At 60.8% G+C, this 23699-nt stretch overlaps 2 protein-coding genes across 7 annotated transcripts; both read right to left on the bottom strand.

The window, feature by feature from the left end:
* Positions 1-1384: 1384 nt before the first annotated feature.
* On the bottom strand, positions 1385-9695 carry EFNA3 (ephrin A3). 2 transcript variants are annotated; one of them, XM_070396281.1, is made up of 5 exons: positions 9513-9695; positions 3432-3721; positions 2985-3050; positions 2720-2797; positions 1385-2491 (listed from the first exon to the last, which is right to left on the bottom strand). In XM_070396281.1, the coding sequence occupies exons 1-5, from the start codon at positions 9644-9646 to the stop codon at positions 2361-2363; spliced, it is 699 nt and encodes a 232-aa protein (XP_070252382.1). In that variant the 5' UTR covers positions 9647-9695; the 3' UTR covers positions 1385-2360. The 2 variants fall into 2 exon arrangements, with proteins under 2 accessions (XP_070252382.1, XP_070252383.1); XM_070396282.1 differs by lacking the exon at positions 2720-2797.
* Positions 9696-19236: 9541 nt separating this feature from the next.
* EFNA4 (ephrin A4) lies at positions 19237-23179 on the bottom strand. Of its 5 annotated transcripts, none has more exons than XM_070396277.1 (4): positions 23021-23179; positions 20849-21144; positions 20367-20435; positions 19237-19779 (listed from the first exon to the last, which is right to left on the bottom strand). In XM_070396277.1, exons 1-4 carry the CDS (start codon positions 23131-23133, stop codon positions 19547-19549), a joined length of 711 nt encoding a protein of 236 aa, XP_070252378.1. In that variant the 5' UTR covers positions 23134-23179; the 3' UTR covers positions 19237-19546. The 5 variants fall into 5 exon arrangements, with proteins under 5 accessions (XP_070252378.1, XP_070252380.1, XP_070252377.1 ...); XM_070396279.1 differs by lacking the exon at positions 23021-23179 and adding an exon at positions 21968-22103; XM_070396280.1 differs by having other exon boundaries at positions 19687-19944.
* Positions 23180-23699: the final 520 nt, after the last annotated feature.

The following is a 23699-nucleotide window of genomic DNA, read 5'->3' as shown; positions in this document are numbered from 1 at the left end:
ATCGATTGGACGAATGGGCCTCCCTTTGATGTCTTGTCTCATCTGGTGCACTGGCTGGCCCAGGTTCTTTCCCCATCTGTCCTCCCATCCTCACTCCTCCCTGCTCTGCCCGTGGGAGACCTACTCACCCTCCAGGGTCCGGCTGAAATTTAATTTCCCATGAGTACCGAGGAGGAGAGAGAGGACCTGTGCCCAGGGACTCCCACAGTGCTGCTGGCAAGAGCCCCCGGGGCACCCAGGAGGGCACTCACCCAGGACCCACAGTGACAATTAGAGAGCCTGGCTGGGATGGAGTCCCCAGGGTGCACAGCTTGGCACTGAGGAAAAGGCACCCCCTCTCCCTGGGCCAGCAAAGGCTCGATAGACGTTGGTCCCTATCAGCACGCCCCACGCAGTGCCCACCTGCACACCGGGCCTCACGCAGCCTGGCCAGGGCAGCAGCGCCTCCGAAGCAGCCGTGGGCTTCTTCCCCCTCCCCTCCTGTCCCCACTCACAGGCTGACCGGTGCGTGCGGCCCGAGCACCAGCAAACTCTCAGCCCTTTGGCCACATCTTAAACAAATAAAATAAATTTACAAAGGAAACCAATTATATTGAAACAGTTATCAAAGCATTTACTTGTTTTGGCATAGTAATATATAGGTTTTTATTAACACGGTAAAAACAAGGAAGGTCTAATAACTAACTACCTTGTCATTTCAAAGTAGTGTGGAGAGTAAATGCTATTTTGAGATATCTCCAAAAACTATAATGCAGTCGGAAAACATCTATGATTTCTGTTGGTTATGAAGTCACAGGCACTGTTAACTATTGTGGCTTGTTGCCCGAGCACATAAGAGAAGGTTAAATTTTAGCTACAGGTGAGTAAAAATAAAGATATAATTTCCTTCCTATCTAGGTTCACACCCTGAAGTGGAAAGGAGAAATTCGTCATCGATTGAGCCTTATACTCCTGCATTTAATCCTTACACTAACCCGGAGATAGATGTATTATAACCCAGGTTTTCTTTTTAATTGATTTTTTTTTTCTTGAGAAAGAAACATAGATTTGTTGTTCCACTTATTTATGAATTCATTGGTTGATTCTTGTACGTGCCCTGACGGGGGACTGAACCCGGAAGCGTGGTGTATCTAACAGTGGAGCTCCCCGGCCAGGGCTGTACCCAGGATTTTCTCATGAGATACTCGAGGCTCACAGACGTTGCCCAAAGCCATCCAGGCCCAGCTGGGCAGCCCCTGTTGCTCCTTCCACACAGAGCTGCCTCCTCAAGGTAAGTTACAGAACACGGTGAGCAGTGGTCCCACTGGCCCTCCAATACCCTCCCCCACAAAGGCCCTGTGTCTAGTGTACAGAAGGCTCATGAGCCCTGGAAGCCACACACACGTATTTTTATCTCCAGTTTATTTTTTTAGACTAAGAGCAAGAGTATGAAAGTCACAGCCAAAGCACTTGAAAAAGGCCCAGGAGGGTGGGTGGGGACCACAGAGGATGGACAGAGTAAGGTCCTGGGAGCTGGGTCCTGGCTCAGGGCTGGAGGGGGAGGGCGTTGTTGTCTCACGGTCTCCAAAAGTGTCTGTGCGTTGCATAGGTCTTGTCTTCACAGAAGACACAAGAGGGGCCAGGGGGTCCCCCAGTGGGGGGCCTAGCCTGGTGGGGAAGGGGTCTGAAGTTGGAAGGGGAAGTCAAGGAAGGTCAGGGGGGTGAGGAGGGGAGGGACTCTGTCTGTCTGTACATATATATAGAGATATAGAGCTGTACATGCCTGCCTGGCACCCCAGTGCCCACCCCTTGTCACCCTTTTCCACTGCCCACCCCCCCAGGGGTGTCTACTTGTAAACTTGGATTCCATCCAAACCACAATCCTGGGAGTGGGAGTGGGGGGGGGAGGAGGAGGACGTGCTTATTGCTGTAAACAGGGTAAGGGGGCAGCGGGCGATGCCACCCCCCTCGCCCAGCGAGTCCCCTCCCTGTGTTCTGCCCCTGGGAGAGAGGGGTGGGGTGTCTCCCACGCTTCAATTTGCTCTCTTTGGGGCATATGTGTCTGTCTGGGGGGACAAAAGAGGAGGGCACCAGGGGTCAGGGAGTCCTGAGCACTACCTTTTATGGCCCCCCAGTTTGGTACCAAACCTTACCCAAGCCATAAGGCCACTGGGACCCATGGCCTCCCTGTGCCTGGTCCACTACAGTGACACGTGGAGGGAGGGGGCAGAAGGGATGGGCACAGATGTATGGTGCAGACCCCACTTTCAGCCACTGGAGGAGGGTCTAGGCCTCTGGGCTAGGCTTCCCTTGGAGAGGCCAGCGTCTCCCTATCTGGGCCGCCCCTGCCCCATCGCCCCCCATCAAGGGAGGGAGCAGAGCTAGGAGGCCAAGAGTGTCATGAGGAAGAAGGCGATGCCCACCGCGAGGGGCAGGTGTTCCCGCTTGGGGCTGGTCCCGCTGATGCTCTTCTCAAGCTTGGGCACCTGGGGGTTCTCTCCCTCAAAGTCTTCTGTGGAGAGATGAAGAGACAGACAGATAAGGGCTGGGCTGCGCGCCGAGGCGGGGGCACGCGGCAGCGGCGGCGGCGGCAGCAGCAGCAGGAGGGGAGCAGGGGACGTGACCACCCACGGTGGTAGGAGGGATGGGTGTCCCCAGGGGGAAGTCATGCGAGGTGAGCAGGCACCGGGGAGGGGACTGCGGTTCCAGCAGTGGCCACCAGAGGGCGCTGCGAACTCACCCAGCACGTTGATCTTCACATTGGGGCCCATGGTGAACTGGGGGAGAGTGGGGACCGGCTTCTCCCCGGAATGCGATGCTGCGGGGTAGGGTGTGGGTGGGGAAAGAGGAGGGGAGAGTCAGGGCCAGGGATCCCCTCCCCCTGCTACAGCTGGGGAGCGAGTCCCCCTCTCCTGTGCCCTCCGCCCTCATCCCCAGGAAGCCGGGGGAGCCCCAAAGCAGGGGAGCTGAGGGTGGGGTGGCGGCTGGGAGCCGCTTATACTCACTGGAGGCGCAGCAGACGAACACCTTCATCCTCAGACACTTCCAGTGCAGGTTGTGGGTGGGCGTGGCTGGGGAGGACACGGAGCCTGAGCGGCCTTTCCCGGTTTGCACCAGGGCCCTCACTCAGAAACTCGCCCTCTCGCCCCTCCCGGGGAGTCCCCTCCAGTGGCTCCCGGGCACCATGGACACTGGTCACGAGGCTCAGCTGTCAGCGCCAGCAGCCCCTCGGTTCCGGGACCTCAAGTAACCCAGACCCCTGAGGCCCCACCCCTGGAATGTTGGGCAGAGAAAGTGGCTACGACCCACACTGAGGCCGCACCAAACGCCTCCCCGCCTCACTGCACTGTCTGGGAACTGAGGTCCCGAGGCCCCCGGCCCCGAGCCCCAGATCGGGGGTCACGCCCAGCGACCCGAGGCCAGCCCGCCCGCCCGGACCGGCCGGCACTCACAGATGTAGTAGTACTCGTGGCCGGCGTGGAACTCGTAGCCCAGAGAGAAGGCGCTGTAGCGCTGGAACTTCTCCGAGAACTTGATGGGGCTGTGGGACGCGTGCGGCCGGTTGCACTCCCAGCGCTTGAAGCCCTGGCTGGCGTTGCAGGAGCGGTAGCCGGCGCGGCTCACCATGTACAGCACGTACTGCTCCGCCCCGCCGCCCGGCCCCGAGCTGTTGTAGTGCGGGCAGTAGATGTCCAGGTAGTCGTTCACGTTGACCTGCACCGTGTAGCCCTCTCGCCGCAGGCTGCGGGGAACCGGGGGACCGGCAGCGGGTCAGAGAGAAGCAGCGCCAGGCCACCCGCTCTCTACCGCACCCTTCTCCAGGGTCCTCGAGCTCCCCGGCTCCTCGGAGCCCCCTCCCCGTCCCTGCCTTCCCCAGGACCCGGTGCCGCCAGGGCCCGCGCTGGACTTCCGGCCCGTTTCTGGTTCTGTCCTCCTGTGGCCACCAGAGGGCAGAAAAGGCGCAGGGAAGCCCCGCCGGCCTCCGAGGAAAGGAGGCGGAGAGAAAGGTGGAGGGAAGTAGGGAACGCCGGCTTGGTTACCACAGAAACGGCGCAGGCCCCTGCGATTCCGATTCCCAGACCCAGACCCGGATTTCCTCCTTCCACTCCCCATAATTCACCAGCGGGGCGGGGGGATGGAGGCAGGGAGAATAGTGACCGTGGGAGGAATCCCTTCGGATAGATCAGCGCCCTCCATCCCATCTCCCCACATGCTTTCCCGCGGCTGCCGGTCCCATAGGACCTGCCCTCACACAAGCATGTATGCAGGCTTCATGTATGTACATGCAGAGTTCTAGGGCGCACACACACATGTCTACCACCCACTCGCCGGCGGCAGACACATGGAAAGGCTCGGTTGTATGTGCGCTGAACTTGCACACCAGTATTGGTTGACCTCCGCAACCTCAAACTCTCTCCCTGCTCGCTCGCGCGCGCTCGCTCTCTCTCTCTCTCTCTCTCACACACACACACACACACACACAGGCACATGCTTTCTCTACAGTAACACTGGTCTCTGTACCTTGAGTCCCACTGACCTCCACCCTGAGGCCATGGGCATTCGGTCCCCCATGTGACAATACATCAGGGAGTTAAAGAGCTCAGTATCAAGGCCCCACATGGTATCATACCAACCAGCCCAAACTTTCGTATCTATACGTCTCCCTCCGTCCTCAACCTGGCACCACTGTCCCTTACAGATGCTGGGCAGAACCGTGGGCCTAGCGCCTGGACAAGATGGCTGTTCCTCGTACTTCCCTGAGCCCCCTATGGGACCGAGAAGCAGCTGCTGGGTCCCTTGTAATCCCCACCTGCCTTATTAGCCATCATCAAAGCACTGGTCTTAACACTGTCCATATGGAGATGGGGGAAACATGAGTGGAGAGAAAAACTCAGAAAACGAGGCAGGAATCTCCCCTCCTTTCCTTGGGGTAGGAATCATGCATCTCGGCGGTGAGAGGGAGAGTGGTGGACACGAGAAGGCACAGATCCTTGGCAAAATGTCAAACCACCGGAGTCCCTGAGAACTCCCTGAGGGGAAGGACTGGCTCCCCATGTCGCCAGGCACCTCCCAGTTCCACCAACAGTAATTAGATCTCGTAGGGAAAGGTGTTCGGAGGCTCTGCATGGGGAAGGGCCTGGAGGGTCCCTGCCCAGCTTACCCGACGTCCTCGGCCTTGCCTGTGCCACCCTTTCCCTACACATCCCCTTCCAGGCCTGGCAGTAAGCAGATAGGTGGGCACTGGTGTGCGGGCACCCAGTAAGAATGGGCACAGCTCCCCTGAGTCATCAGGAATGCTACCAGCCCCACTCAGTTCCCACGGAGTGATGGGTCACTCAGGCCACTCCCTGGCTCTCAGGTGGGCTGGAGTACTGGCCTGGGGCACTGGGAGCAGGAAAACGGGTTAGACCTGGCCTGGCTCCCAGCTGCCACCCTAGGTTTGCCTCTATCTCCAGCCCCAAAGTCTTCGAGGAGGAGGCCGCCCGTGGTAGGGGGCCACATCGGGAACAGCTACGTGGCCACACTGGGGCCTCTGTCCTTGAGCCTCACCCGGGTTCCCAGCCCTGCTCTGAAGCGGCCGCTCCCTGGGGGGCCTTCTCGGTTCCCCCTTCCCAGCAGGGAGTAAGCCGAAGCCAGAGCTACTCCTATTGGTACCTCCGTTTCCCAAGTGGGGTTGCTGGGTGACCACAGACGAAGAGAAACCATCTCTTACCTATCCCAGGGTTGGGCTGAAATGCCCCCAAAGCTGGGCACGTGGGAGGAAAAGACCTACTTGTGGAATGGCTGTGCCCAGCCGGAATCTGTCCGGCTGGGGGCAGAAGGGCCGGGTGCCAGCAAGCCCAGCCACACTGCTAGAAGGCCCGGGGGCCTGCTTGGCCTGGGCGCTCTCTTTACCCCTGTCACCCTCCCTGTCTTGAGAGTGAAGAAGAAGGTGACACTAGGCCCGAGAAGCTCACTGCTAACCCCTCCTCCAGGGCTGTACCTCCCCAGCTCAGAGCCCCGCCCCCGGTAGGGGGTGGGGCGAGCTGGGATCTGGGGACTGGGTGGTACCTGCCCCTTCAAACAGTTCTCCATTCTTCCATCATCCCCCACTAGCCTCCCACGTCTCTCAAATAAAGGCGAGTGTCCACTCACCCCACCTGGAGGGGGCGGCGCCTCACCCGTTATTTCGTCTCTCCTGGCCCTCACCGCCTCCGGTGCGCCCTACTCTCAGCGTTCTGTCTGCTGGAACCTGCCGGGTGGGCGGCGGGAGAGCGGGAAGAAGCAAACCTCTACCCCCACCCCGCGGGGCAATTTGGAGGCGTTAACCAGGGTGTCTAAACCATCAGGGAGCAGGGGAAAGACCCTACAGGGCCCTGATCTTGTCCAATCCCCGCCCCCACCCCTAGATGTGGGAATGCCGAGCTGAGGAAGTGGAGGAAGGCTGTGAAGACACCGGCCGGTCTCCTCCCCTCCAGCGCGCGCTCCCGAGGCCTCGTGCAGCTCGCTCCTGCAGGCGAGGCCAGACCACGTGTGCGCAACGTGGGGCCCGCGCGCCCGGCTGGGGGTGGGTGGGTGGGTGGGTGGGTGGCGGGAACGCTCGCGGGTTGGCGGGTGCCCACGGACACCCCAGCGCCCTTCTGGCTCACAGGGCCTTGGAACTCCCGCCCCGCCCGGTCAGGCTCCGAGCTTCACGGCCGGCGTGGAGGGGAGAGGATCCGCGCGCGCCACGCATCCCTGCCCCTCCTCCCTGCGACAGCGGCGGCGGCGAAGGTTTATTGATCTGCAGCGGCGGAGAAGCGCGAGAGCCCCGCGGAAAGCGACGCACGGAAGCCGAGCGAGACGCCCACCACGGGGGAGAGGAACAGAGACTGGGTCCCCGGGAACGGGAGTCAGGCACAGAGACAGAGGGGGCCCTGAAACCGAGAAAGAGAAAGAGGGGAGAGTGAAAACCCAGAGGCCCGGAGAACGGGAGCGACACGGAGGCTGGGCCAGAGGGGCCCCCACACGGCAGAGACTGAGACTGAGACGCGAGGGAGGTTACCAGCGGCAAGGAGGGGGCGCAAGGCACCCTCAGGGACAGGGACAGGGAGGAAAGAGAGACCAACGTGGATGCAGCAGAGCCTCAATAAACACTTGTTAATAAATGTACAGATGAAGGCCGATCAGAACGAAACATGTCAGAGACGGAGAGGCAGGGAGAGAGGGAGACAGGAGAAGGATGTCCCCGGGCTTCTGGCGCAGGGCGGACACCGCACACCTGCTCGCATGTACAGATCGGGGCGCAGGCCAGGGCGCAGACATCCGGCCCCTCGGTTCGCGCCCTCCCCCCGCGCCCATTCAATTCCAGGCTGGGGGCCCCTGAACCTCACACTCATCCTTCTCCCCGGTGCAGCCCTCCCAGCCCCAGTTTCTGGTCTAGGTTGGAACGGGTCTGACTCCTCCAGGGGACCAAGCGGACGGGCTGGGGTTGGGGGGGGCAGCGGGCGGGAGCTCGACCTCACCGAGGGCGCAGCCCCCAGGTCTGTCAAACCAGGCCCCGCACGTGTCCCACCGGCACCCGCCCACGTGACCCCAGGAGGAGGGGTCGCTAGACCCCCTCCACGTGACCCCAGGGGGCAGAGACCCTCCGCCGGTGACGGGGTGGGAGCCGGCAGCCGCGCTCACGTGACCCGGGCAGGGGCGCGGGAGCCTGTGGCTCGGCCCGGCCCCGCCCCCCGCTCCCCGGCCTCTCCGCTCCCGGCCCGGAGCACGTCGCTCTCACGATTTATGGGGCCGCGGCTGCCGCAGTGAGGGAGCCGGGGAGCCCGGGCGCAGCGGCAACAAAGGCCGAGGATGTGAGGCGGGGGTGGCGGCGGCCTCCGGGCCGGGGTGCACCCCTCCCACCGCTGCCGGCCCAGACCTGGGGGGAGCGGGAAAGGCAGAGAGGCGGCTGCCGGAGCCCGGGTCCCCGTCCCCTCCCAGGGCTTTCACCTGAGCCCAGGTGTGTGCGGGGAGGGGAGCCCGATCAACACCACCCCCCGCCCGCACCCTCCCCCCCCCCCCCCCCCCCCCGCCTCCCGCATCCCTCTGGCTCCGGCTTCCGCGGGGAAACTGGGGATGCCCGAGGCGGCGGGGAGCCGGGCCCCTCACCTGAACGCTCTCCGCTCCCTGCCAGACTCCGGCGGGGCAGAGGGCGGACGTGTGGGTCTGGGGGAGGGGGGCACGCTCATGGAACTGGGGAGTGGGCCCCCAGCACCCCCGGAGTTCTCCGAATTCCACGCCGCGGGGGAGGGGCCGCACCCCCACCGGGAGGTTTCCATGGGAAGCGGGAGGGGGGCGCCGTGGGCTCGTCCCTACCCCCAGTCTGACACTCGGGCGCGAGGTGGGAGAGGGGGAGGCGCGGAGCCCCAAACAACAAAGAGCTGAGCGGCGAGCGCAGCCCCTCCCCCGGGAGCCTGGGGTCGCAGCCGCCGGCCCTGCCGGCACCCGCCTCCGGGGTGGGAGCCAGAGGCAGTGCCGCCGCCTGGGCAGGTGTGACAGTGACCCCCGCGTCCCCAGGGGTCTCCCCAACACACAGACACACTCGGGGTGATGCACACAGCAGCTCGGCCGGGAGGAGAAGACAAGGACAGCCAGGACCGAGCAGAGAGAACCTGGCCCCGCACCGGCACCAGCCGGCACCCCGCCGCCGCCGCGCCACACGCCCGGGAAACCACAGGGCCGCCCCGACACCCGCCCCGACCGCGGCGGCGCCGACAGCCCCCGAGCCCAGACGTGGCCGGCCACGCGGACGGCGACCGCAGCCCCCGCCCCGGCCGGCCGCCCGCTCCCACCCTCACCGAACGCCGACGCAGACACACAAATCACACACTCAGACAAACACGCGCCCTGACAGCCGCGCACGCCCGCTCACACTCGGAGCCACACGCCATCCCGGCCCGGGTGTGTGTGCGCGCGCGCGTGTGACAAGCCATCCCCCCGCTGCCTTCCCTCTCACCGCGACCCCGCGTCCCCATCCTCGCCAACCGGCGCCCCGGTGCCCCCCGACGCTGAGACCCAGCCCCAGCTCACCCCGCCGGGCTGATCCACACCACCCGGCCGCCCCTCCGCCTCGGTTCCGGGGAGGTGTCAGCCGGACGCCCTGCCCGGGCTCCGGGCCCCACTTCTCAAAGCAGGAGTCCGAGACAGAACCCCTGAAACGCGCACCGCTGAAAACAGGTCATCCCTGCCCCCCACCAAAAACGGTCGGCCTGCCCCCGGCACACGGGTGCTCCCCAGCCCCAGCCCGGCGAAGGCAGTGACGCTGGGGGCACGGTGGGGTGGGGGGGTGGAGAAAAGCCAAGGTGGGGTGGGGGTCCCCGAGCAGCCTCCTCTGGACGGCCCGAGCCCTCCTTACTCAGACGCCCCCCCGAGTTTCACAGGCGCCCAGAGAGCGTGCCCCCCTCTCCGTCGCCTCCCAGCACCCAGCTGTGCTCCCGCAGGACTCCCACCTCGGCTCCCGCAGGACTCCCGCGCCCACCCGCTTCCCCTCCACCGCCGCGGGACGCACGAGCTCCCGGCCCCGGACTCACTGCTGGTTGGAGCTGTTCCAGTACACCGTGTGCCGGTTTCCCAGCGCCCCCCCGGGGCCCGGGGCCAGCAGCGGCAGCAGCGGCACCGGCACGAGCAGCAACAGCAGCAGCAGCAGCAGCGCAGCCGCCGCCATCCCCCGAGCCGCCGCCGCCGCCCCCCAACTGAGCCCCGCGCTCCGGGCTTCTGGCTTCCCAGCTCCCCGCTGCCGCGGCCGCCGGCCCAGGAGCCGTAGGCCACGCCCCCCGCCTTCCCTCCGCCCGGCGCGCTCCCGAAGCCCCGCCCTGGGCGCGCTCCCGCCGGCCCCGCGCCGTGTGGGCCTGGAGTGCGCGGCGCGTGGGAGGTTGGAGCCGTGCAACCCGCGCGCTCCTCGCCTCTCCCTCCGAGGTTTAATTTGCTACCGCCGGTCCTAGGTTTTCTGCTCCCTAGTCTGGAGTTCCCAAGACAGGGATCGCCATCTGGAGTGAGCACACTAATTTCTGGGATGGGGTAGAGACTTGAAAAGAAGGTGGGGATCCAGGACCTCTTCATCAGTAGCACTAGACCCCCTCCTTTTTGAACGGTCTGGCCCTCTGCTCCTTCCACTGCCCCTCTTCCCCTGTGAATGGAGAGTCGGGGGGGGGGGGGGGCTAGAGGCTGTGGACAAGCCCTCAACTGGCACCAACACCTGACAGCTGTTGACCTGAAGCTCCCACCTGAGCAGGAGGCTTATTTTTCGTGGGGGTGGGGTAGAGGAGCTCAGCCCCCAAGAATGTCAGTCCTGGGTGATGGGAGGGCCCCCGGCATTCCAGGGCCGAGGTGGAGGAGGGACCCAGGAGAGTCAGCTGGAGCAAACCAGGCTTTCCTTTGACACACACACACACACACACATCCTCACATACTCTGGCAGGCCCCCTCCCAGTGCAGGGATGTCCTCAGGTATTCTCAGGCCTACTCTCATCAACACTGACAAGAGGGCAGAGGGCAGAGCACTCTGGGTCCCCGCTCTCACCACAGTCATTGTCCTACAGGGACACCCAAGCTCAACATTACACACACACAGTCAGGAAAAAGCAGACACCCAGAAGCTGACACCAATTTATAGACACACACATGCCCCCTGCACGTGCGCGCATGCACACACACTCACAGGTAAAGGTAATTTCAGATAACTAGAGATCTGTAGAAACACAGACACTTAGATATACAGGGACAGGGGAGCATACATCAGACACATGCACACACGCACCTCATACACAGACCTACATGCACCCTCTACGCACGCGTAGCTCCGTGCTCTCCTTTCTTTTCCTAGGACGGAGAAGTTGAGCGAAAGGGTCTACAATCCTGTTCGCCTCCCATCTCTTCTCTTTTGGAGAGGTTCAGACTGAGTGACCAGGAGAACCAGGCCTCCAACCAGGTTCTCAGAACTCAAGCCAACCACCTGTGTGCAGGGGAACAGGCATAATGTTCCTTCCGTCTTTTCCGCAGGAGAGAGAACACACAGGCACCCTTTATCCACAAGTCCTGACCACAAGCCCACCTTGGTGCTGGGCTTGGGGGAAGGGCAGTGTCATCCAGAACAGGCCCCATGTCTAGTGCTGCTCTGTGCTCCCTCAGCTCCTCTCCACCCCAGGAGATCTCCTCTCCTTTCTCAGGAGCCAGAAAATAAATTGGGCCCCTTGGGCTGGAAAGGGAGACTGCAAACAGCTCTCCCGCCCCCGAGACTCCTATCCCCGAGGAGATGTGTTTCACCTGAGTGATGCTAACCTGCCTACTCCAGGTGCCACAGATCCCAGCCCCTTCCCTGCCTCCCACACGCCCTGCTCTGCAAAGGGAGGCTTCTCTCTGTGGGGCTCACAGTTGTCCATAATCACCGGGAGTCGGAGCTTGTTGGCTGAGGACCTTAGGTTTGATTTTAGAAGCTCTAGATCCCTGTTGGTAGAGTCTGGATCCCACTTACGGCTGGATCCTCACTCTCACATCCACCCTCCAAGAACTGAGCCCCTTTCTCTAGCATCTGGAGCTCTCTTGATAGGATTTAAGCCTCTGGATCTGGATACTCTCTGTAGGACCTAGGCCTGTGTCTATACAAGGCCCAGAAATCAGGATTTTAAAAAGATTCCCAGGTGATTCTAATGTGCAGCCAAGGTTGAGAACCCCTGGTCTAGAGGATCCGGTGCGTTGCCTGTTTGGGCCTCTATCCAAATCAGCTGATGGCTGACCTGACCTTTTGTGTGAATTAGAAACAGCACCCCTCTATGCAGACCCAGTCCTTAGGGGGCATCTCTGGGCAAATGGTGCCTATGTGCAAAAACAAAGGTGCCACTTCCTCCAGCAGAAGGTGGCCCTATGTGTCTCCCTACCTTGGGCTCATGTCAGCCTGGACTCCCGCTGAGGTCGCTTCTTCGTGCCAGGCTCAAACCACACGACTGTACGTATCAGTTCTGACTACAGGGCATACACTTCCAGCTATAATGCCTAGGCTGTCTATAGGCCTCTACTCAAGGGTTCTGGATTCTCTAAGGATTGGCTCTCTGTGTGTAAGATCTGGGCCACTGTCTACATGCCTGGGATCTGACCTGATGCAGGCCTGTTTCCATGGCTTCTGGGCTGCCATCAATGGGGTCTAGGCCTCTGTTTATAACCGTGACTCAAATTTTTCCTGATTGTGTATTTTGCATTTGCAATATAGTAAACACAAACACACACATTCACGTATAACTGGAACAGTAACTTTTATGAAACAACACTTACCTTTACTACTTACCTTTACTACAGAGGATACACTTGGATATTTTTCTTCTATTCTTTAAAAATTTTTTCAAATATGGCCCTGGCTGGTGTGGCTCAGCTGGTTGAGCATCGTCCGAGGCACTAAGATGTCACTCCGGTCAGGGCACATGCCTGGGTCTCGGGCTGATTCCCCCGTACGGGGTGTGCAGGAGGTAGTCAATCAATGTTTCTCTCTCTCCCGCTCCCTCCTTCTCTCTCTAAAATCAATAATAATTAAAAAACACATTAAAATGTTTTAAATAAAAGGCTGATTGAAATCCATAAAATTGATTTCTTGATTTTACCACCTCTAATGGGTTACAAGCTATCGTCTGAAACACTGGTGCCTAAGGCCTGGGCCCAGATCAACACTTCTCTGTAGGGTGAGGGCCTCTGTGGAGCCGGGCTTCTCTCCCAGGACTGGGTCTCTCTCTAGGGCCGTGGTCGGCAAACCGCGGCTCGTGAGCCACATGCAGCTCTTTGGCCCCTTGAGTGTGGCTCTTCCACAAAATAGCACGTGCGGGCACGCACGTACAGTGCTATTGAAACTTCGTGGCCCACGCGCAGAAGTTGGTATTTTGTGGAAGAGCCACACTCAAGGGGCCAAAGAGCTGATGTGGCTCGTGAGCCGCGGTTTGCCGAGCCTCAGTTTGCCGACCACTGCTCTAGGGCAGTGGTTCTCAACCTCGGCTGCACATTAGAATCACCTGGGAATCTTTTTAAAATCCTGATTTCTGGGCCTCATCCTCCGGAAATTCTGTTTCTTTGTTATGGGGTGGGGCCACAACATTAGTAACAAAGAAACAGAATTTCCGGAGGATGAGGCCCAGAAATCAGGATTTTAAGAAGATCCCCAGGTGATTCTAATGTGCAGCCAAGGTTGAGAACCACTGCCCTAGGGTCTCAGGCCTCTTTTTCCTCTCCTGCAGGCTTTGCCTTCATTTCCTTCTGACCCTCAGGCTTTCCAGTACACGGCTAGCTGCCCTGTTCTCTCCAGGAGGCAGGGAACTCAGGCTCTTGGGAGCTCTCCGAGCATGGTACCTCACCCCTCTGCCCCTGAGGCCTAGGAAGCAGGGAGTTGAACAGGTCAAGGGCAGAGCGAGTACTCAGGCTGTGTGGCTCAAGATGGCTCCCAGGACATCGGGTGGTAATCAGGGAGCTCAGCTGAGCTGTGTTCAATAAATCATGGAAGCTCGGGCCTGAGGGAGAGGGAGGCCAGGAGGGAAGGCGGGGGGGGGCATGAATAAATAATTAATTTAAACAATGAAGAAGGAGCCTGGCTGGCACGGCTCAGCACAGTGCACCAAGGGGCTGCGGGTTTGATTTCCAGTCAAGGGCACATACCTGGGTTGCAGGTTCAATTCCCACCTGGGTCAGTGTGGCACATGTGGGAAATGACCAATCAATGTTTCTCTCTCTCTCTCTGTCTCTCTCTCTCCCTCTTTCTCCCTTCCTCCATTCCAGTCTCTCTGAAAATCAAGGGAAAAAATATCACCCAATATTAACACAAATCAATCAATCGATAAAAATAAAAAAATAAATAAACAAGGAGCCTGTGAGAAGGGGGCTCGGACAGGTGTGTGAATGGGAGAAGCAGCTGCCACCCCCAGACATAAAATATTCACAGGTTTTCCACCTAGCACAGGGCCCATGTATGTGCCCAGTGCTGGCAGAGGGTTTGTGTGGTTCTAACATGGGAACCTGGGTGCTAACAAGGAAGGCCATGCATGGGTCTTCTGACTTCCAAATGTATGTGTCAGCACGGTCCTCTAATGTCCATGAGTTGACATGGAGCTATACCCGTGACTGGCAGTAGGGAACACAGTGCTCTGCTGTGTGGTCCAGGACACAGGAAATGAGGATGCAGGGCAGGTAGGTGGGGTCGGGGTGTAACAATCTCTCATCCTAGTCATGCCCTGATCCCTCTAATGAGCCTGGCAAGCTGAGGAGCCTGAATCGGGAGGCGTCTCGGGCGTTAGACTGGGGGTGTGTGACTCTTCTGAGGGCGCTTAAAGCAAGCTGAGAGGGAGGCAGCCTGGCTTAGCAGTTACCAGGATGGACTTGGGGTCGAATTCCAGTCCTACCACTCATTGGCTGTGTTAGTCACTTCACTCCGCTGAGACGGTAAAGTGGGGCTAGTCACACTCTGCCTGGAGGAGCTGGCTGTTGTGAGGATTAAGATTCATGTCTGGGAAGCCCTGAGCACAGGGTTTAGGACCTACAGAGCCTGATTAATGGAGGCCTCCTTGTCATTATTATGACGAGCTTATCTCTTGAGGTCCACCTACCTAGACTAGCCTCAGCCTCCTTTTCCATTTGTTCCTCCCCATCTCCAAGCTTCTCTAATAGCTATCATAGTGGGAGAGGTGGCCTAGGGCTTGGGGAGAAGGGGTGGGTGGGAAAAGATTAGATAGCATCAGGGGGAGGAGAAATTACAGCCAAAAATGGAGGCCCCATCCTTGACAGAGTGGAAGGAGGGCTCCTTGACCTTCTCCTCAGACCCCAGAGCCTCTCCTTAACCCCTCAAATTTCCCTGGAGACTCTCTTCTTTTTCCTGCCACCACAAATATAGCTTTCTAGCAAGTGGCTGCAAGAAGACAGAGGGGATTGGGGTAGAGGCCTCTGAATATAGAGACCATCCCAACTCCCTCTCACTGCCATGCCCGTCCTCACTGCCTGAGCTCTAGCTACCAACCTCCGCCTACAGCAGCCAAAGGCTTCCCTGGCAAAGATGGCTCTGTCTGGGCAAAACCCAGAGAAATGGCATCCCAGAGTGGGTGGGGAGGATCCTGGCTGGAGAGAGCCGGAGAGGGCCAGGGTGGAGGACCTGGGCCTCCCAGTAGGCCCCAGCATTCCCCAGCCCTCTCGTGTACCCTGGAAAGGATCCGTTCCCTTCGGGAGAAAACAGCAGACAGGTCTGAGCTGGCCTGCTCCTCAGAAGACAGAAGAACAGGCTGGGGGAGGGGGCCTGAGATCTTAGTGGAGTGGTGGCTGTAACCCTCATGGCTCCTCTGGGGAGCCAGGAGCAGAGGGAGTATGGCCCAGGCACACCCTACCATAGCCTGGGGCTCAGCCCTTTGCCCCCCTTGGCCAGACTTCTGCCACTTGGAGAGCCGGGTGTCTGGGCCCCTACAGGGGGAAGACGGTGCCTGCTCACCCCTTCCCGAAGAGCCAACATCGGTTCTTCACTTCCCCTCCCCTGGGCTGGGCAGGTTCGGGCTAATCTTCGCAAGAGCTTCACAGCAAACATTGATCTGTAATAAAACCACAACGTGTGTTCAGGAGAAGGGATTCCAGACACAGAGAGATCCAGACAACACACAGACACACTCACACACACAGACACACACACAGCTCTGGGAGGCAGACGCCAGCGGTCCTGAAAACACAGCTAGGCATGGACTCACACTGAGTCGAAGGCACATCCCCTCCCTACCATAAACGTTGTCCTTCAAAACCCAAGCCTGCTCTGACAGCCTATTTCCCTGTGTTATCGTAGCACTTGGTACATAGCTCTGTAATAGACTTGCACTTGGCATTATAATTATTTGTTAGCCAGTTTGTCTTCTCCAGTAATCTGAAGGTTTCCTAAGGGAAGAAATCTTGTCTTGTGCAAGTGTTTTCCTCAGCATCTAAGCATGCAGCTTGGTATTTAGTTAGTAGGAGTAGGGGAGGTGCTTAATGAATAATTGCTGAATTGATGAACAGAGGAATAAATGCATCCAGACGGTGGTATCTCCCCCCCCCCCCCCAGAACCCCTCGGAAGCACAGAGGATACCAAGTGCATGCTACTCAGGCCTCTGGCCCCACCTTCTTGTCTCTTAGTCCCCTGATCTTACTGCCTCTCTGCTTCCTCAAACGCCCCTTCTTTCTCCCTCTGCATTCAATGCAAGACCATGAATTTGAGTTCGGCCGAGGGCTGGCAGGCGAGGTAAGGGTTAATGACACCTCATTAGGGTTTAATTGGAGGAAGGAAGCTGCCCTGGCACCAGACCGGTGGGCAGGCCTGCCCCTGGCTGGAAGCAGGCATCCCCTGTTCCAGCGCCCTGCCAGGTGTGTGCATTATTTGGCCCTGGAGATCCTCAACCCAGTCGGGGGCACCTCCCCCCACCATTTGCTTTGCCAATTTAGTCTCTAGGCAGTACAGACCAGTCCTCCCCATCTGTCACCGAACATTCAGAGGGGGAGTCAGGCTTCTTGTCCTTTCTCCTTTAGCTAGGCTGTGCCCCCTCCCACTTCAGGAGACGCCGGAGGCTGGGAAGAGGGGTCGGGTAAGGAACTGGACAAGTGAGAGAGAACACAGAAGGGGTGGATTTGGGATACAGACAGCGACAGAGAAATACAGCCACGGGGCTCAGAACTCGGAGATGTCTGCCCAATTTGACCTTAAATGAAGAGAATGCAAATGAGATGCAGACGATATGCAGATGAACAGAGGATCTCAGAATTAACATTCCCAGTGGCAGCAGCTCTGCACCCAGGACCCCAGCGCTGTTGCCAGTACCCTCTCCTAATCTCCCTGGCTGAAGGGGCACTGACCATCACTTTGAGTGAGAAAAAGGACCTCCAGGAAGATGAGAGCTTGGTTGGGCTAGAGCCGCAGGACCCGGGAAGCTGGGCTCCACCCCTGTCTCCCCGCCCCCAACCCGAGCACCACCAAGATGCCAATGGAACTCCAGCACTAACCACTCTCCAGGTTGTGCTCGGACGCCCCGTCGGTTGCTATGGGGACCCCTCCCACGTCCAGGCCTGAACCAATGGGCGTCACTGCTGATGACCTCATGCCCCAGGCCCCCGAATTCTATTGGTTATTTGGAAGCCATAGTGCCCCTCTCCAGCTGCGTCAGGGCTGGGGATCCCCCATGACTGGTGTGGCCTACAGAAAGAAGGGCGTGCTGGGAGCTCACAATTTGCCGAATGAATGAAAAACGGGGAAAAAAGGGATGGGTCACAAAAAGGCCTGAAAGGGTTTTGCCTGAGGGAGATTTGCACCCCCCCCCCCCCCCCCATAAAGAATGGAGCGGATCCGGTCGCAGAGACTCGGCTTCCAGGCTATTCCGGGCAGAGAGAGAGTGAGCAATGAGTGGAGTTTTCGCATGTTTGGGAGAGAGTAGGGCAGGCCCAGCAAATTGAGGGCCTCACCCTCTGCCGTCTAGCGCCGCTGAGTTTAGGGGAGATCGGTGACGCCCCAAAACTTGCAGAGCTGCCCAAGCCTCCTGGAACCGCGCCCGGAACACGCCTGGAGGACTTCTCATGGGGAGGGCGGGAGGGTTGTACCGGAAGACCGCCCGCGCCTTCAGCCCCGCTCGGCCCCGGGAGCGGACTTAGCTCTGGCTTTCCGTGGGGACTGGCCCCGGGACTGAATCCGGGCCGGCTGGGCGGACAGTGAGCGGCGGGAGGCTGGCTTGGCTGGAGGCCTGCGGCCGACGGGCCTGAGTTTGCGACTCCGCCCCCCGCACCCCCCACAAGTGCACAGCTGCCGAGGTGTCGCCCTCGCACCTGCAGGGCGTTGGGCGGCCGGCGAGGGCGTGTGTCTGTGTCAAGTGTGAGAGGGAGGGCGGGGAGGAGGGAGGTCAGAGCCGGCTGGGCCGGGGTCTCTCTCGCACCTGCGTCCTTATCGCGAGCCAGCGCGCCCGGCTCGGTCTGCTAAGAGGGGGTGTCCCTCGGCCTGCTAAGAGGGGGTGTCCCTCGGCCTGCTAAGAGGGGGTGTCCGGGACAGTTGGCAGCTGAGCGAGACCCCTCAGTTCTCAGGGCAGGGCAGGGGCTACTAACCAGTTGCCCCGCCTGCCCCACCCATGGTTTCCCCGGAGAGGGTGGAGGTAGTACAGTCAGATGACGTGGCGACATATAGACATACATTCTGGATGACAGTAGACGGAACTCGAACCCAGAATCACAAGACAGCCTTCAGCCCAGATTGCATATCCGCAGGCCCCCCCCCCCCCCAAAAGATGGTTTAAGATGAGGCCCTGACACTGCTTACCCAGGCACTCGCACCCACAGACAGGCATTTTCTGAAAGGGGCCTCCAGTGGGGGAAGGGGTGGACTGGCGTCTGCTCCCAGGCGCTGCCCTCCTCCATCCCAGGCCTCAGCCAGAGCAATGGAATGAACCGAGAGGGACCGGGTCTGACCTAGGTACTCAGGGGGGTGGGGGAGGGATTCGCAATCCCCAGCATTTCAATCTGTCAGTCTCTGGCCCCCCAGCATCCCCACCCCACCCCACCCCACCCCACCCCGGTGTTCACACTCTGCCTCTCGCTGCCGCAGCCTCGGAGCTAATGAGCACAACATCCACCTATCGATCTGGGCTCAGTGCCAGGCGGGCCGGGGAGGCTGTGGGGCAGGGGGCGGTAGAACACAGCTTGGGGGGGTGGTCCTTTCCCCTGGCGCCACCCAGGACATCATTCAGAAAGAGCACCCCGGATGGGTTTGGGGGGACCACAGCCTTGTCTGCAGAGGCAGGAGAGTGTGGGGCTGAGAGCAAAGGGGGCCCTCCCTCCTTGGCCCACCCCCTCCCTCCTTATAAAAGCGAAGAACAAAGAGGCCGCTGGGGATGGAGGCTTTGATCCGACCCCACCTTCCCAGTTCTAGGCCAGGCACCGCCCAGGCTGCCCTTGGGAGGGAGAGAGACGCTCAGCTCTCAGGGACCCAAGCGCTGAAACCCACGGTGCCGGTGCCTCTTCCTGTGGCACGGCCTGGTGCTGCCGCAGTTTGGGCAGTGCCCCAAGTGGGTGGGCTGTCGGGAGCATCCACCCTCTCCTCAGCACAGGAAGCCGGCTCAGGGGGGTGGGCGAGGGTGCCAAGCTCCACAGCTGCTGCTGGCGCCCACTCCACACTGCCCAGAGGGGTGCCCACCGAGGCCTGGCATGGATGGCCTGAGCACAGCTGGCAGGGAGGTCAGGCCAAGCCATGCTGAGAGCAGAGGCCGCAGGGAGTCCTGGTGTCAAGGAAGGGGCCAGGGGGCAGAAGGTTGAGGGGAGCAAAAAAAGGATGGGTGGTTTATTGAGGGTTTGGTCCAGAAACTTATAAAAATACAAACTGGTACGAAATTCAGCCTTGTGGCAAGTCTGTCTTCACGGAAGACGAGTGAGTGGCCCCCTGGAAGGGAAAGGCGCTGCCCTCGGGCAGGGTCCACAGGGCACTGGGCACAGATGGCAGGTCTGGGCGGCTTCCTTGCCCTGGTCCTTCAGTCCGCCTGCCCCAGCTCTTCGTCTTGGCCCCCAGCGGGCCCAAGGCTTCAATCCACCAAATTCCAGTCTTCCTGGGAGATGAAAAGGCCCTCAAAGCAGCTGAGGAGACCTGGGCTCAGCTGGCCTTGGCTCCAGATGCCCAAGGCGGCCGGCAGCTCCCCCGTGGCTCCTCTTCAGCCTGGCACGAGGGGGCCAGCATGCAGGGGTCACCTCGGACCCTCTGGCTTCCCTCCTCACGCCTCCACCTTGTCTGTCGGGTGTGGCACTCCTAGCTCGGGTGGCAGGGCTCCTCCTCCAGGGCGTCTTGGGGGGGGCTCTGGCTCCTGGGGTAGCAGGAAGGGTCCACTTGGCTCAGAGAACTCGAAGGAGACGAAGGATTGGGAGCAGCAGCAGCGGCAAGAGGCAGAGGGGGCTGGGCGTGCCCCCGCCTTGCCACCCCGATGTGCCACTCTCTCCAGGGCTCCCAACAGGATGAGCTGACTCAGGCTCTGTGAGGGGGAGGGTAGCACCGATGTGTCCTCCATTCCAGCAGCCTCCTTTCCCTCTCCCCGTTAGCTGTTCGCTCCCATCCTGTTCTCCAGGACCTTTCCAATCAGCCACTCCCTCCCCATAATGGACCACCTTGTCCTCCCTAAAGCCCAGCTTCCGAGTCTCCCCCAAACTGCCAGTGCAGACCACCAGCTCAGCTAAAGCTTTCGAAGGCCTGGCCCCCGGAGATGTGATTTCTGCTGGCCCAGCACACAGACTGCAGTGGGAGCTCCCACAGGCTGCACAGGGGAGCGGGGCCAGAGCTTACAGCCCTCCCTGGACCCCTCGAAGTCTCCCAGGCTCTCCCCAGGCCTTCCCTCCTTCCCAAGAAGGGCCCCCACCGCGGCCCGGAGGGCTGCTCCCCGTGCCGCAACCCACTTACTGCTCTCCTTGCAGCAGACAGACACCTGGAGCCTCAAACACTGGCCAGAACTCCCGGGCGTCGGCACCGCTGGTTGGTGGGAGGAAAAAGTTAGCACAGGCTGGCTTGCAGACCCTTTCAGACCCTCCCAAGTTCTCTTCTCTGCAGTTCCTGGAAAACGTTACCTTCCCTTTGGGCCCCATCCAGGTGCCAGGCCCCATTCATGGCTGCTCCTCGTCCCCTCAGCCCCTTTCCTAGCTCTTCCTCCTCCTCCTCCTCCTCCTCCTCTCTATAGACTCACTCTAGATGCCCCCTCAGTCCTGGACTCAGGGCCCCTCCAGCCCCCCCCCTGACCACAGCCCCTCCTGCCTCCCCCGTCCCAGGTCTGGTCTTCATTCCGTCCTATCCCTCCTCCACACCTTAGGCTCTCTGCCTTGACTGGTGGCAGTCAGGTACCCCTTCCACCTCCCCCAAGAGGCGGCAGTGTGCCCTTCCTCACTCACAGATGTAGTAGTAGGTCTCTCCAGGCAAAAATTCGAAGCCAAGGGAGAAGGGTGTGAAGCGCTGAATCTTCTCCGAGAATTTAACGGGGCCAAAGGGAGCGAAGGGGAGGGAGCACTCCCAGCGCTTGAAGGCGCCTGGCCCTTGTGCCTGGCAGGCCTCATAGCCCGACCAGTCCACCATGTACAGAGCGAACGTCTCAGGGCCCTCGGGGGGCCCCGGGCCCTCATAGTGAGGGCAGAAGATGTCCAGGTAGTCGTTGAGGCCCAGCTCCACCACAGCGTCTCCTCGAAGCAGCCTGCAGACACAAGGTAGGTGTGGGCTGAGGGGGTCATGGTGGGGCACAGGGGTCAGGTGGGGCACAGGGGTCAGGGACATCCTTTCCAAGGGTCTCTGCCAGCCTCTGCCCTGCCGTCTGGAGAGGCCGGAGCTCTCCAGACTGACAACTTCTGAGGGAAAGAGAGTGCGAGCCATAGATGAGCAACAGGCTCCCAGGTGCAGAGGTTAAGGGCTGCAGTGCTCACAACCATGCGGCTCCAACGTGAGAAGGCCTCTCACCACACCCTGCCTTTGGTGTTGGAGCTGCCACCATCTCTCCAGCCCCGTGCCCAGCCAGGACCTGGCCCAGCACCTGTGCCTCATAACTGTTAGCTGGGTGGCTGCTGCGAAGGAGCTGGAACAGAGGCAAGGGGTAGAGGTCGGGCCCACAGGGCAGCCACAGGGAGGGAGACTGGGGGCAGTATCCCCTTTAAAAGATGCACAGCGAGGAAGACTGTCCTTGAGCTCTCAACCCAATGCCGAGAAGAACGCCATTGGCGGAGTGGATGGTGGGTGCCTCCCTCTTTTTTTTTTTTTTGCCAGGACAAGGAGGTGCCAGACATGGAGGGGAGCCCCCTGCACATATCACCCAATCTTCAGCCTCCTCAGGACTCCCTTCTCCACCTCTTGGGAGCTGCCTGGGGGAGCCAGTGCAGGTGGGAAGGACTGGGACATACCACCCCCCCCCCCCCCCACAGCATCCAATACAGCACGAACCACGCCCCCTCCCGACCACACTGACACACAACCCAGCTTGGTGTAGGAAAGGCCTCCAGCTGCCCCTCAGTGGGTGGTCCAAGCACCTCCAGGACCAGGAGTTCTGACTAGAAATGCAGGTTCCTGGGCTCAGCGCAGACCCACTGGAGCACATCAGGCCTGTGTGTGTTTCCTTTCACCGGGTCCTGAGTGCCTGGAGAAGTGTCCTGCACACGGACGGCGCTCGATAGATATTTGTGAATTGAGTGAAGGAGCCAGAAACCTCAGCGTTGGGGGCTCGGACCCTGGATTTTTAACACGTCCTCTAAGCGGCTCAGAGGCACCGGTCTGGAACCAGAGAGAGGAATTCCGAGTTGGAAGACAACAATAGCGCTTATCATATGGTATTGGCATTAGATGACCTGTCGTGGCGCCTGCCCTCCCCAGGGGGTCTTTGGGCTCTGGGAGGGCAGAGTCTCGGTCTTCTCATCTTCCTAATCCCTGGCCCCCGAGCCCAGGTCCCCGCACACAGTAGGCTCCTAGTAAATGTTAGTGAGTGAATGAATACAGAGTCACAATTTGTCTCAAGCAGACGGAGAGAGCGGAGAGAGGCAGGGGGATCTGGGGAGGGGTATGGACGCAGGGATTCACCCAAAGGCGACTCGGCTAGAAGGGCAGGGCCGAGACTGGAGGGAACTCGGAGGGATAAGGACGGAGATGAAAGCAGAGATGCCACAGGAGAGGTCAGGATTCAGAGAGAGCTGCGGAGGGCAGGCCCAGCGAGCCGGAGAGTAACCCACACTCTCTCTCCAGAGGAAGGAAAGCCCCCTTCCAGGCTGGAGGGGGGCCGGGGAGTCCCCAGAAGAGCAGCGAGGGGGGCGGGGCCCGGAGAACAGGCCAAGGCCCCTCAGCCCGGCCCCAGGAGCCTCCCTACCGTTATTGGGGCCGGGGTTCTCTGCGCGTCCCCCCACACGTGCGGGTCGGGGGAGACCCGGGGCACGCCTCGCCCCTCCCCCCTCCCCCGTCGACTCAAACAAAGGAGTCCCGGCGCGCGGCCGGGTGCGGGCGGCGCGGCGCGGCGCGCAGGGCGAGTCGGGCGGACGCGCGCCCAGCCCCGGAGCGCCCGGCCCGGCGGCGCTGCCCGGGTTCGGCCCGGCTACCTGGGGTTGCTGGAGTTCCAGTAGAAGTCGTGGCGGAGGCCGGAGCCCCCGGGCAGCGGGGAGCCGAGCAGCGCGGCCCAGAGGACAGCCTGCAGCAGGGGCAGCAGCCGCATCGCCCCCCGCGGTCCGGTCTGGTCTGGTTCGGCCCGGCCCACTTCGCTCCGGCCGCCAGAAAGGTACAAAGTGGAGGGGCGGGGGGGATGCGGGCCTCACAGGCCACGCCCCTGCACAACTTTCCACCAATGGGAGCGCGTCTCCGCCTCTGCGCTCAGCGCCAGCTCCGGTTAACCCCCTGCGAGCCCGTTACCAGCGCCAGGTTAGCCGGGCTCCTGCGGAGGCTGGACCGCACGGCGAGGGGGCGGAGGGGCGCCTCCCACCACCCGGGAGGTTATCTAGGAGGCCGGGTCCTTCGGGTCCGCGTTAGTGCCAGGCAGAAGGCGTTATCGGGAGTTTGGAGATTTGAACAGGAGCACACGCCCTCTGCCCAGAAAGTAAAGGGAGGCCTGAGCCAGGACCCGCGAAGCCTGTCCAGCCACCTCACCCATCGCCCCGTGTTCTTTGCACACGTAGGGATAGCGCCGGGGGAAGGGGCAGACCGCCTGCCCCCCACCAGCTTTCAGGGGTGAGCTCGGTGCCCACCTGGGCGTGGGCGCCCGTCCCTTCCCGCCCCACACCTTCC

The sequence above is a fragment of the Myotis yumanensis genome, unplaced genomic scaffold (genome assembly GCF_028538775.1).
Source record: "Myotis yumanensis isolate MYYU_CA2020_CCGP unplaced genomic scaffold, mMyoYum1.0.hap1 SCAF_17, whole genome shotgun sequence".
Lineage (NCBI taxonomy): Eukaryota > Metazoa > Chordata > Mammalia > Chiroptera > Vespertilionidae > Myotis > Myotis yumanensis.
This window is presented reverse-complemented; position numbering and strand designations above follow the sequence as displayed.